General features: G+C 46.4%; 1 protein-coding gene across 1 annotated transcript in view; it reads right to left on the bottom strand.

Moving 5' to 3' along the window:
* timm50 (translocase of inner mitochondrial membrane 50 homolog (S. cerevisiae)) overlaps positions 1-14,130 on the bottom strand; it is a 31,268-nt gene that overhangs the window by 11,384 nt on the left and 5,754 nt on the right. The window contains exons 4-8 of the mRNA XM_004565033.4: positions 9,037-9,058; positions 2,623-2,681; positions 2,315-2,434; positions 654-758; positions 345-443 (exon numbers count right to left, since the gene is read on the bottom strand). Coding sequence (XP_004565090.1) covers positions 345-443; positions 654-758; positions 2,315-2,434; positions 2,623-2,681; positions 9,037-9,058 — 405 coding nt within the window. The remainder of the gene's footprint in view (positions 1-344; positions 444-653; positions 759-2,314; positions 2,435-2,622; positions 2,682-9,036; positions 9,059-14,130) is intronic.

Genomic DNA, 14,130 nt, shown 5'->3' with positions numbered 1-14,130 from the left:
ATGAATAAAGTTATCCAACACAAGCTGAACACTTCTTTAACTGAATCTAAAACTTTAACACTTTTTATTATTAAAATGTAAAAGAAATTTAGGATTTTTTGAGCCACAGATTCAAACTGATGTGAAACATGAGATTATTCAAGAGCAAAGGTTTGTTGGTCAAAAACACCTTTAAATGTATGTTAGTGTCCTTTAAGTCAACATTTCTGTCATGTCAGGCTGACATAACACCACACAGACGAGCACCTCAGCAGTACCACACACACACACACACACACACACACACACACACACACACACACACACACACACACACACACACACACACACACACACACACACACCTTGATATGATGTCCCTCCACGTAACGCGTTGCGTCTCTGAAGAGACGGTACATGACGAAACCCTGAGGGTCGATGCTGTCGATCAGAGGATACGCCGTCTGCACACGAAAGGAAGCACAAAGCATGGATGCAAAGAGCTGATTTAATGTGTCGTCACGCCTCAGATTAGTAAATAAGACAGAAACACGCTCCTCTCCCCCCACGTGAGTTCAAAGTGGTACGATCCCATTAAAGAGGGCCAGCCCGTGTGGGAACAGCAGGAGAGGGAACTGTAAGCCGTCTCTATGAGCAGCTGCTGAAACGCTCACCATGCCGGTCTCTGCGGTGAAGACGACGATCTCGTAGAGCGGCGCCACCTGCTGGAACAGGTAATCGATGCCCGGACGTTTCTTAAAGCGCCAACCTGTTGCCAACTGCAGAGAGAAAGAGCAGCTGTTTAAACACATCTGGATTGAAGCGTAGGGTTTCCAGCTGCTGCTCATCATGAACAAAGTCCTGCAGCTTTTCCTGCACTTTGGTGGACGCGAGCAGTTTGCTTCCCTTTCTGAGTTTCTCTGTTTATCATAATAAAGTTCGATCACATGTTGTTAAGAATACAACACAACACAGTGTCTGCGAGACCAGAAAAGAGTCGTTAATGAAGGTTACATGAATCGTTTTGCAAAAGTATGAAGGCGTGAGGCACCGACAGCTGCAGGAAGGAGATCTGACAGCCACTGTCTGGGCACGCTCAGAGGTCGTGACCTCGTCACTCAGGCTGCTTTCAGTTAAACAGATAAAACAAGCTTTGTCCCATTATCACCTGTGTGTGTGTGTGTGTGTGTGTGTGTGTGTGTGTGTGTGTAACAGGAAGGAAGGCTGACACGGTCCAGCAGGTGAACGTGTTTGCCTGCTTTAACCGGCGGCAGGTGTTGGCTGCTGCGCACCTGTCAGGTAAGAGGCGTGTTTTACACGAGTGAAAAGGAGCAGACACTGAACGAGCGGACAGGTGGTGGACACGCCTCCAGCACATCCTCCACCTGTCTCTCCTGAACTGTAACCTGTTTGTTAAAGGATCATTTCAGGATTATTCAGTCTTGAGGAGTTCACTGTAGCTCTTTGTGTGTTTCAAGTTTAAGGGAACGAGGACAGGAAACAAGGACAATAAGAGGCCAAACACAAGCTCGCAGCAGCTTTCTAAAAAACAGCAGGTGAGGAGCCCTGGAAGCAGGAAGCTACGTACCACAGCTCTAACTCGGGTTTCTTTGTTGGCGACTAATGGAGTTCATCTCCTGAGACACTGTTTGGCCAAACAATTAATGTCCATTCTCTTCCGTTTATGTAATTCAAGGTCACAGGGGAGGAGCCTATCCCAGCTGTCTCAGGGTGGGAGGCGGGGCACACCTTGGCCAGGTCGCAGGTCTGTCACAGGGATAACACAGCATCCATCCCGTTTTGGCTGCAGCAGGTCTCCTTTCTAGAAATCTGGCTAAATGTATTAGACCCTCCAAAACGTGACGATCCAGAGTTGCAGTCTTACACGCCTCTCTCAGCTTCTCACCTCCTGTTTTCCTCCAAAGGCCCATCAGAAAACATCATCTACAGCTACTCTCAGTACCATTGGTTTAGGTGGTCTTGACTCCAAGTCTACTTTATACAGATAAGGTGCTGGGATCAGGGGTATCTGTAACTGACAGATTATAATCTGTGGGGCTGGTTGTAAAGGATCAAATACACCACGCTGTTGCTTTGCTCCGAGTTCACACCTCTGCACAGCTGACAGAGCACTGACAGAGCATGCTTCTTCTGCCTGCTGATTCCTCACCTTCATAACGTTCTGAAGGAAGTTGGAAAAACTTGACTAATTTAACTTTAACAGTTTTCAGTTCCGTTCAGTTTCAGTGGGATTGCTGCAGTGTTACCCTCCAGCTTCTCATTGGACCGTTTATAATCGACAAAGGCTGTAAAGCTCTTGGAGAAGCAGACGTACCGACCACTCCGGGTGCAGCAGGACGTCTGTGAGCTCCAGCACCAGCGTGTAAGGAGGCTGGTAGTACGGCTCCTTCAGAGGGTCGGGGAGCAGCTTCGGGCTCGTGGGCTCGATGATCATCTGACATCATCAACGAGAGACAAACAAAGACGAGGTCACAGAGAGCCTCTAAAAGTCCGAAACAGGTAATGCAATAGTTCAACTGGCTGCACTAAAGCTGGGTCTACACTTTAATCAGATCTTAATTGTTTGACTCTCATGAAAGTTAGTTCTGGATGTTTCCATGCACCGACGCTGACTGGACTCACCTGTCTGTAGTCCTTAAAGTATTTGTAGGTTCTTCGTAACTGTTGGATAACCGGAGGGTCTGAAAGAAAAGGGAAAAGTGCTCAGTTACATAAGTGAATTGACTGTGAGACGGAGGCTGACGGTGCAGGAGATGATCAAAGAGGAGGCGGGACTCCTCTGTTAGCTGCTTAGAGCCCATTTAAAGCCGACAGATTACCGAAAGTGAACACAGCTGTAGTTCTAATGGCTTCTGAAAACTACAATTCCCTGAGGGGACGCAAACAGCTGATAAGATCTCAGCGAGTGCGCGTGGAGCTGGACTTCCAGCCAAGCCAAGCCGACGCTGAAGCCGCAGGTCTCCGACAGCTCGGCAAACATCACGTTCAAGTCATCTCCTCAAAAAGCAAACGACCATTGAATACGGAGGGGAAGATCTATTCTGTTGGCTGCGATTCCCTTCTACCAGTTTTGAACAAACCAGCAGTAATTTTGGGGGAAATGAGACATTTTAAGATCTTTTTATTTTCATCTTTTTCTCATTTTTATTTATCGAGGTTCCCACGGGAACCCTGGTAAATAACAGCAAAACACACAGCGTCCATGATCTTCTTCATACATTTCTGTGAGATGGCATTGAATGTGATTATTATGTATATACTTGTATTAATTTGGCAATTTTTAAATTCACTTTTAGCTTTAACAAATACTGGAGTAGCAGGAGGAGATCTGATTGGTCAGAATAAAACCCAAAGCTGAGCTGACTGGTTTTTATCAGCGTGGTGATCGGGGAGACGATGCCGAGTCTTCGTGCTAATGACTACTAAATAACAATGACTCCATTTCCCATGGGGTGGTGGGCTCATTACTGCACACCTCTATCCTTCATCTCCCTCTAAACACAAGCACTGAGAGACGCACGCTGTGTTCCCGAGGGACTCAGTCCCCCAGAGTTCATTGCAGGAAGCGAGGGAGCCATCTGCCTGATGTGATGACACGCTGAGGAGGTGGACACACACTGTGTGGAAATATGTACATGTATATATGGTTAATAATTAGAGAGGGGCGGAGCAAAGGAGAGAGTGCATGACTCCAAATTAGAAGGTCAAGCATCCATCCATCAAAACACGGACAGCAAAGATGGAGCTCAGATTCCTTATCGTGTTCCACTCAGCCTGTGAAGACGAGGTCTTCATTCCCACGGCACCGCTCTGCTTTGTGTCATTAACAAGAACAGCAGATCTTTTAAACGAGGACGGGAAGGCAAACAAAGCAAGCTTAGAGCAGGCAGTTTTCAAAATAAAAGACCCTGTGGAGACCTGGATCACTCCGCTCGAGCTCCAGCAGTGAGCCAGTCCTCATTAAAACTTTACAGCAGAAATAAAGGTGTTTACAGCCTAATTTCAGCATTCAGGTCCTGACAGCAGCAGAGAGGCTGACGTTTCCCTACAAGCCAATCACATTTATATTAGAGCTGACATCACGTGGCCCGACTGTGACCACCGTCTGAGCTCAAACACCGCAAAAACAAACCTTTACTGTCATTTAAGAACTTCAGTAATCCTGTCCTGTCTAGATCACTGTAGATTACTTTTCACTGTTTGGACCACACAGCTGGACCGTCTCTCATATTCTTGCTTCCTTAATTGGCTTCCAGTGAAATCTGGTATTTATTTGAACATTTATAAATAATGTGCAACACCCTACATGGCCCCTGCTTATATCTCAGATCTCCTCTGATCTTATTCCTGCCTCGCCGACCATCTAATCCACCACGTCCTTTTATATCCACATTTTGAGGTTGGATCACTTTGGAAAAGACTTCCTTCTTCCATCGGAGCTTCATTTTAAACATCACGCTAGCTCAGTTTGTTCTGGTTAGATCCCCTGTACTGTTGTCTGTGTATATGTTGGTAATTCTTCAATGTTTGCTTTTATCCAAATAATAAAATACTGTAACTGTATCCAGATGGCCCCGCCCCTCCCTGAGCCTGGTTCTGCAGGAGGTTTCTTCCTGTTAAAAGGGAGTTTTTCCTTCCCACTGTCGCCAAAGTGCTGCTCATAGGGGGTCATATGATTGTTGGGTTTTTCTCTGTATGTGTTATTGTAGGGTCGACCTTACAATATAAAGACCTTGAGTTGACTGTTGTTGTGATTTGGCGCTATATAAATAAAGTTCAGTTAAAGATGTCCAGAAGTAAACAAGGAGATGACCATGCAGGGGAGACTGACCACATTTAAATCTGGTTTCTGTTTCGATGTATACTCATATACGCATGACATTTACAGACATAAAAAAAAAAAAAAAAAAAAAAAGACAAAATGCCAACAAATATCCAGAAATATCCACAAAATCGAGAAAAAAGTCCAGACAAAATAACCAGAAAATGAGACCAAAACACCTGCATTAAGATCCTAAGAAGCCCAGAAATAACAGAACAAAAATCAAAACCATGAAATGGCCACAAAGAGACAGACAACAAACTCTAAGACACACAATGACCTGAAAGGAAAGATAAAACCTCCAGTGAGGTTTTTCCTGCTCTGCATGAGCATCTGCAGAAACACGAGTGTTCAGATTATTTGTGACAACAGCTAGATTACACACGGGGGAAAGTAGTGTGTGATGTCAGAGAAGGTATGTCCATCTTTTACATACAGGCTGTGGGGTGCTAGCAAACAGATGGTGTGAGAGTAATGAAATAAAAGAGGAGCGATAATATCCTCGAGGCTGAAGAAGAGGATGTTTACGCGTGCAGGCAGCGTGGGGTGTAAAGCGTGGCTGCTGAGTAACCTGTCCCCTGGGAGCCCCACCAAACACACCAGGAAAAGTGTGTGTGTGTGAGAGAGGGAAATCTAGGACGCCAGTGTGTGGGGATATCCTCCACAGAGGGGAGGGGGATTAATCTGGGCTTTTATCATGTTAATGGGGCAGAGGAGAGGTGATGGAGGTGGTGATGGGGGAGGAATCTGTCTTTCTGACAGTTTCTACGACTGAGAGGAAGAAGGTGGTGTTCGAGGCAACACCAGGATGTTAACCACATTTTACTGGATTACACTGGAATTTGTTTCAGTTGTCAAAATGCAGCCAAAGACACACCAAAGACTGGTTTCGCTTCCTAAACGAGAATATTTTCCCTTTCTTGACTTTTCTTTCGTTTATGAGGTGGAAACATGCAACACACTCCAAACACGGCCTATTCTACTGTTTCCAGCTCTGAAACAAGCTGTTTTAGCACCACCTTAGATGACCCTGTCTCTATGACCTCACAAAGATCCAAGAGAAGAGAAAACAATCTGAATCTGAGTGTTAAGAGCAGAGAAGCTCGGTAAGTTTTTACTGTTTCTGAAATAAAAAGGTGGGGGAGGAGGAGGTATGATGAAGGCGACAAAGAGAGGGATAGAGGAGTAAGGGGATGAAGAAAGAGTTAAAGAGGGAGGTGTGTGGAGAGATGGAGGTCTCTGGCCTTAAACAAAAGCCACAGTGAGGACGGGCATCTGCTGCACAACGCCACCTCCTCCTCTTCCTCAGATATCAATCGTTTGCTTTCTCTCCGGGTGACAAACGACGGCACGCTGTGGCCTCTTCAATGTGTTCATACGAGGCCCCCGGGCTGACTGCGAGGGGTTATTAATGCTCCGGCAGCAGGACGCAGTACGAACGTGTCAGGTTCAAACACCACGGAGGGCTCGGCGTGGACAGAAACACGGTTTTTAGGCTTTGAGCGCACAGATCCACCAACGTATGAACAGCAGACATCCAGGGGACATTTTTAGGGCTCAAAGAGCTGCCCACTCACAGTGTCACAATATGAAGCAATGTGAATATGAAGTGCATTCTGGGTAAATGTTGAAGGCTCATATCAGAGTGTGGGACAGGTGGCAGGACGTGAGATTTCCCCCTTTCCACCATCTCCAAGTCTAGTCTGTCGCTCTGAAGGTAAAACTTTGCATTGTGTGTGCGAGGCGTGTCACATGCTGGTTGCTATGGTATCCGACGCTCCTCAGCATCACAGACACAAATGCCGTCACTTGGCACGCGAACAGATTCTGCAGCCAAATGTGTCCCAGAAGTCCCATTCGCACATCCATCGCCTCACTCACCTTCTGCCGCTCCCTGAGGAGGAGGAGGAGGAGGAAGGTAGAATATAAAAGAGGAGTGAGGAGGATGAAAGATGTGGAGGCGCGTCTCCCTGAGGGGTGGTGAACTTTTAGGTTGCTCCCTAAGCTAATCAAGGATCATTTGCCCCTGGTTCCTAAGGTCCCGCAGGTCATGATGTGCATGAATCCACCACTCATCACCATTCTGACATTTCTTCTTCTCCTCGCTGTGAATACATTTACAGCCCCTCAGACCGCATGTGAGAACTAATGATGAAGGTCGGCTCTTCTTCAGCATCTTCAGTGTTCGTCATAACTGATGGTCTGCTGTCAGAGAGCGCCAGCAGCGATTTCTACTCCTGAAGCAAACCGGCTGCAAACACCAACGAGCAGTTTTCTCCTTATAGTCAGTATTAATTAAAACAGCAATAAAGTCCTTCTGCGTGCACAGCTAAACGTGACGCAGATCAGTTTTTGTCCGCTTCCATCTGCCGCGGGTTCGTTTCACGCGGCGACGGCGGCGCTGAAACTGAAGCCGACTGAGCTTTGACTTCTGTTTCACTTTGTTCTTGCTTTGGTGCATGGATGTGGATTTAGATGCATCTGTGCGGCTAATGCTGTCGTTCACTCTTGTAAAAGGTTTGAATTTTCCTGTTTGAATAAAACGGACAACTTCCAATTTAAAAGTTTAGTTATTTTTTTCCACTATAGATAAAATATCGAATATAAATCTGACAATGATTTGTGCTTTAATCGTGCAGATTAACAGCTTTATGTAGAGACGTTAAACTCTTTTCTCATGTCTGACACACTATTCCGAGGACACGGAGGGAAAATGATTATTACCTCTACAAAACTTTCTATTCTGCACAGAAACTTGAATTAAAAGCAAAGTTTTGTGTATAAAAACAGTTTAAGAGTCAAACTGTTGGTTTAAGAGGATAAAACTGTGACGTGGGGAGCTGTCCACACTGTAAATGAGTGTGTGGTGGACAGCTGTGAGCGTCACATCAGCCCGGATCTAATCCACTCATCAATACTCAGTGTCCCTGAGCTTCAGTCCAACCTCGTCCTTCTGTTCATCAATCAATCGATCAATCCACACATCCTCCCTCTCTCCCGTCTGTCCCGACCGGTTCCAGCCTCGGCATCGCGAGCTGCCGACCGCAGATGGAGACGGACAGGCAGAGAGGGGGCGAAGGCGTCACCCACAGAGGGAGGAGAGACGGAGGTTTGCAGCCAGATGAGGACAAAGTGGACCTCAGGGAGCGATTTAGGCTGGAAAGGGAGGACTGGAGGAGAGGAGGAGGAGAAGAGGAGGCAGATTGGACCCCCGGGAGGAAGAGATATTGACCATCTGATTATTAGGTTTAATAAGCAATCAGAATAGCTTTTTAAGAAAGAGAGCAGATCAATGTGAGGAGCAGAAAGGCCAGAAGAATGAAGATTTACTCTGTTTACATCATGTTCTTCCTCCTGCATGTAGAAATGATGCAGCTCTGGGATTCACTCTCCATTCACTTATTGAATTTACATGAGCCACACATGGAAGCCGTTCAATCTTTTATAGATATTAATCGTAAGATGAACTTTGTCATCTTTGTTTCTAAAGCTTGGAAAACACGTCAGGAGAGATTATTTCTTTATTACTTCATCTGTAAATTAAGCTGCTGCTTCAGTTTTATAAACATCTTGTGAACCTGTTTGGGCGGAGCATGTAGTTTTCTGCACGACTCAGCAATAAAATCAAACCAATAATGACTGACGTGCATGAAGAGGTGTGCAGACGAGCATCTCGGATTGAGCAGATGAGCTACATCAGCAGAGGACCACACCCCGCCCCCGTCAGTTATTTAAACCCTGCAGCCCGTTACTGTGACCACGCACGGCCACTTCTAAAAGCTAAAGGTGGTCCAGCCTGCTACTGGTCATCTGTACGTATGCAAACCTACTGCTGCACAGAACTGCACCTCAGCTAATGAACGCAGCTTTCCACACCTTCAGCATGCCAATGGTCTCCACATGTATTTTTAGCACTACTCCCATTATTCTGTCATCTTGTTAAGAGGCAGCGGGTTAACGGAGGCGATGAGCTGTAGTCTGTCTCGCTGGATGGAAACGTGTGCATTTGTGCTGACAGGCAGCTCAGGGGTGGGCGGGGTGAATGATGGGGCATATGGATGACTGGAGCAAACACACAGAGTGAGAACAGTTGGCACCGAGTGATCAATCATTCACACAAGCAGAGAGCGCCTCAGCTGTGAGCAGTAAACACAGTTTAAGATCAGTTTAAATGTGAGCTCGAGCTGAGAAAAAAATAAAAGGTTTACACTCACCTTTGTCGAACTCGTCTGGAATCTGTGAGGAGGAGCAGAAAGGAGGTGGTTACAAATCTGCTCTCATCAATCACGTCTGCTCATCAGAGCTGTGAGGGCAGCGTAAACATGCAGCTCCACATCGGTCTGCTTACTTACACGTGTGCTGATACACTGCAGAAAATAATTTTTATTTTCTGTTCATGACACAGACCTCAGGTCAGACAGGTACTGATCAGCTGATTATTAGCTAACAGGATTCAAATGAGATTTACTTATAAACAAAACAGCAAAAAGCTCAAGTCTGAATAAAATACAATAAAATGCATTTATTTATCGGGACAAAATAAAACAGAGGTAAAAATAAATAAAAAAACTATCAAGTATCACAGGTATAATGTATAATTACATTATATGACTTCTATGATTCATCTACAGCTTCATGACTTTTTCTGGGCGTAAAAACTACACAAAGATTTGTTTTTAAAAGTTCAATTTGAAATTGAATTGAACTTTTAAGAAGGAAAATCTTTTTAGAGACAGAAGATAAGATGATGAAGAGAGATCTGAAGTCGGATCTGTGATGAAGCCCTCCCCCTGGTGGACATGCAGAGTCACTGCAGTTACTACGCTGGACCACAGGTACGCGTCACTGACTCTGTTGGACTTTGCTCACTTTAAGACTTTAAGATTCCTACCAGCTGATGCTAGAAATGCACTTTATTATTTTAATTCGACTCTTTAATGATTTTAATGTAATTCTGATGGGCAGACCTGTGGGAAAAGGGTGGATGTGCATGAACCTCCTCTGGTGAAGCTCTTTTCTTTTTACAGAGTGGAGAAAATGGCTAATTAGAGGCGTGCAGATGCTCTCGTGCGGGGGTGAAGTGATGTCAGTGCAGAGGCGAGGAAGAGGCCATTAAACCCTCATCGACACCTCAGTGCGACTGCAGAGCAGCCTGGGAGAGCGGGACGGGTTCCCACACTCCCCAAACTCGACGTGTCGAGGACAGAAAGTACAAAAACATCCCAGAATCTGAGCTGGCAAACGGAGACCACCAACCAGACGGGATTCATCATTTAAACGTGTCGCGCTGGCAACAGAGAGCCCTCAAACACACACAACTCCACACAGACATCCAATAAAAGCAAAGCATTTCACTGCTCTAGTTTGTTTAACAGGCCAACCTGGCTGTGCAGGAACCTGCACGACTAGAACAGGAAGTCGTTTTCGGCGGTGGAGCTCACGTGTCTGAAACATCAGAACTATTTTTCTTTGTACAAACGTTTCATCCTTAGAAAACGGAGATCGCTCGAGGACCGTTTATCCCAGCGGTGCCTCGTTTGTTCACACACGCCGGCTCAAACTTTATGCCCACAAATCAAACGAGTGTCATCAAGTCTGGGCTCGTGGATTTTTGTTTGTTGTCATTTATGGCCAAAACCACGCTGCCCTCACACATGCACTGACCGTGTCACCCCTCCACACACAGACTACACCAGCTACGAAGTTACGTCCAGCGGCGCAGAGCTTCCCTCGCTGCAGAGCAGAATGTTGTGCTTCTGAAAAACACCAATAGCCCATAAACATCGTCCTAATGATGAGAACCTCTCATAACATTTATATCTGATATAACTGACGACCTCATGATTCCTTGAGTATGTAAAGACTTTACATTTTGTAGTTATGAGAAAGTCATTATGAAGTCAAAGGTTATCATTTCGCCTGCATGACTTACAGCGTGCCAAACCCTGTAACAGGCCAACAGCTTGTTCTTCAGGGACACCGGGAGCTGTTCCTGGAAGAAGCCTTGGTGCTCACCACTTCTCCCAAAGCTGTCTGAGAGCTCCAGCAGGCGGCTGTTTGCTGCTCTTAATTCATTTGTGCTTCATTGGATTTTTACCCCGACGGCCGCCGAGCCGACCGTAACGTGTAAATCTGTTCACAGTGTGTCGTCTGAAGGGTTTCTCCTCCTGACAGCCGGGTCGTGTGACCTCACGAGGGGGGCAGGCTAGCAGGAAGGCGTGAGAAGTGTGCCTCGGCTTTGAAGCGGTCCGGCCCGCCTGCTGGCTCGACAGGATACAGCCGGAGGCTTTAATGTGAGAGAGCGGTCCTTACGGCGCAGCACGGAAAAGAGGCCGGCCTGCGGTTCCCGTGTCCTCGCGGCGCTGATTTTAGAACATTTACATCATACTGACCACAGTGTTAAATAACAGCAGAGGGTTCCCACAGGTCCGCTCACGTGTGAGACCTTGCATGCAGACAAACCACAAGGACGTCCACAAAAACCCTAAAAACAAACCTGTGCGTGTCAGCGTGAGCCGCGGTCAGCAGCAGGTTTCCCCACGCTGCTTAAACAGCCAACGCTCTGGTTTAAGAGTATTTTAGATGCACTTTCACAGATTTACTCTCACAAATATTCTCACACATTAACGGGGCCTCCATGTTACTCCTGCCATGTGCACTAACGCCCCCGAGCACCACCAGGGCGCTTTGTGCTGGGTTTCATGGTAAAGTTGGGCGATATCTAAAATTTTCCAGCAGATATTCATCAGTCCAATAAATGATGATAGGCGATATATTCGCGCAGGTGACTTTTTGATGGGCGGAGCAATGTTTGAATGGTTGAAAATTAACCCTGTCATGCATCAATCATGACAACCTCAATCAGGACTTTTTTCTTACGTATTTTTTTATTCATCTTTAGGCATGAAAAAAAGATTTTTGAACTTCTAAGAGGTTAGAGAAATTTACATTTTAATTTAAATAAGAATCTTTTTGTGCACCAACACTGGCTGTTCACTGTAGTGACCACCATGAAAGGGTTAAATGGACAGCTCAGGTGGACACAGTGCACGCTGGCTGTATCTAAATATCTGTCAAAGGAAATGATGTCGCATCATACTGTGGAAAAGGATCATCCGTTGGATTGCTGAAAACGTTTGGCGAACATGTGCTTCCAGGACGGAAATATTTAATAACATAAACAGCCCTGTTGCTCGTTTCACCACCGACCGCTTCTCTCAGCTTCAACCAGCATTATTGGCAACGACCGGTGAAAGGCTCAGCCGATCGGCAATAAATTCCAACCTGAACGTCCATCCCAAAGTTTTAATCGTTTCCTTTTGACAGTCCGGTCGGTTTCAGCAGACGAAGATACTGATGACGCCCCTCAGCCTCCTCACAGACACTGCTCACTCAAAAGTCCTCGGTGACTTTCTTCTCGAGTTACAGCATTCACAAGATTTTCAGAACACTTGACCTTTGACCTCGACATCACTGAGATTCAAACCTGTCTGAGATTTTCAGTAGATATCCCCCCACACCTTCAGTATTAATTTCACTCTCCTACGTCGCCTACCAAACTTGTGTCCATGCTGCCCGCCCACGGCGCGGGGTGACGACAACACCTCACAGCAGCAGGTAAAAACGTCTAAACAGCGAAGTGATCGTTTCATTTCATTACGTTTGTAGAAATGTGACATCGAGACGAATCACAGCTGTGGTTTCAAACAGCAGGGAGATCAAACTTAAAACTGTGGAAAATAATTAAAACTTTATGACTAAAGAGCAGCTGACACACACACACACACACACACACACACACACACACACACACACACACACACACACGCACACACACACACACGCACACACACACACACTTTCTGGGAAGTGTTTCCTGCATAAACACCTCTCCGAGCGCCGGCACACGCCGCCGTTAAATGCCCTGAAGACGACAGTTTGAGGATGAGGAGTTGGTAAGTGTTAGCGCAGACACACTGCAGAAGACGGGCGTCACGGCGACATGAGAAGTGTGCCGTCTGATTGGAGCTCCTGACAGGAAGTCAGGTGAGATAAGTGTGCCCTTTGAAGAGAGAAATCCTCTCGTGCCGGGACAAAGCGAGCTCATCCTTCCCACATCCACACCTCAAACTGAAACTATCCTACCTGAGCAGACGGTCGATTCACTTCCTGTCAGTTAAAGCTTGCACGGTCAGGCAGATCAGATTCTGAATTACTAAATGTACGATTTCTAATACGGTAAAATACATAATCAGGGTAAAAGAATGAAACACACCAGTTTCCTCCCTTCCAGTTTGGATCGTAGCTGATCCTGAGGTGGATGATTCACACGGAGATAAAGCACGACGCCTGTGCTTCAGGTGTCCATCACTCTCTGCACCGAGCTGTCTCAGACGTCCCGAGGTAGACGACCCAGCTTTGCACCAGAACACCCCCCCCCCCATCTGTTTGCTTTTCATTTAAATTCAGCTCGAGCACATCTGTCTGTAAAAGGACACTTTAGAAAGCTGTAAGTGTGCAGTAATGAAGTGCAGAGCAAGTTTATGAGTCAACTGAAGACAAACGACTGAAGTTACTGCAGGCTTCAGTCTGGGGTCCTTTTCTCCGACGCTGATGTCCGCGGCCGGCTCTTCTGTTCCCGAGCTTCAAATACACACCGAGCAAACGACACGCTCACCTCTTTGTCACCAACAAAAGGATCCTAATGAGACTGAAGTGTGCCCTTTGAAGTGGCCATTAACGCCTCCAACAAAGATCCTGTCCCCAAAGACCAGCATCAAAGGAAACCGCAAAGCTCAAGCCAACCCCCTCCACCCCCTCTAATCTGACAGCTTGATCCAAGTCTTCAGCTGTTATTACTTTCAAAATCACCATCAGCTCAGATCTGTCACACACAGACACTGCTGATGTCTCCAGATGCTAATAAACATCTGTTTCCATCAGTAAACACTGCCCTGTATCAGTTCACCACAGAAACACATCTGGCTTGCCTTTCAGCTGGTTAGCAGCAACTGAGCTGAGCAAAGTAAGAGCGAGGGGACGATCTTATTACCGGAACAAAGCAAAGCTTCTGCACTGGAAAGGCTGGTTATCTGAACACAAACATGTATAATCTGAAGGCGAGGGCTGGAGCTGCGCATGTTTAAAACGCTGATGCTGCTCTCGCAGCCTGCTGAACATCTGGATCACCGTCTGGCTGGAAGTGCAGGTCGTTGTCTGCTCAATCCTGTTACAGTATGAAAGCGGACAAAAGGTGAGATAAGTGTGCTGCTTCCTCTCCCACAGCGACACCTCTCACCCCTCCATCA

The sequence above is a fragment of the Maylandia zebra genome, linkage group LG14 (assembly GCF_041146795.1).
Source record: "Maylandia zebra isolate NMK-2024a linkage group LG14, Mzebra_GT3a, whole genome shotgun sequence".
NCBI lineage: Eukaryota > Metazoa > Chordata > Actinopteri > Cichliformes > Cichlidae > Maylandia > Maylandia zebra.
Note: the sequence above shows the minus strand (reverse complement) of the source record. Positions and strands in the feature narration are given on the sequence as shown.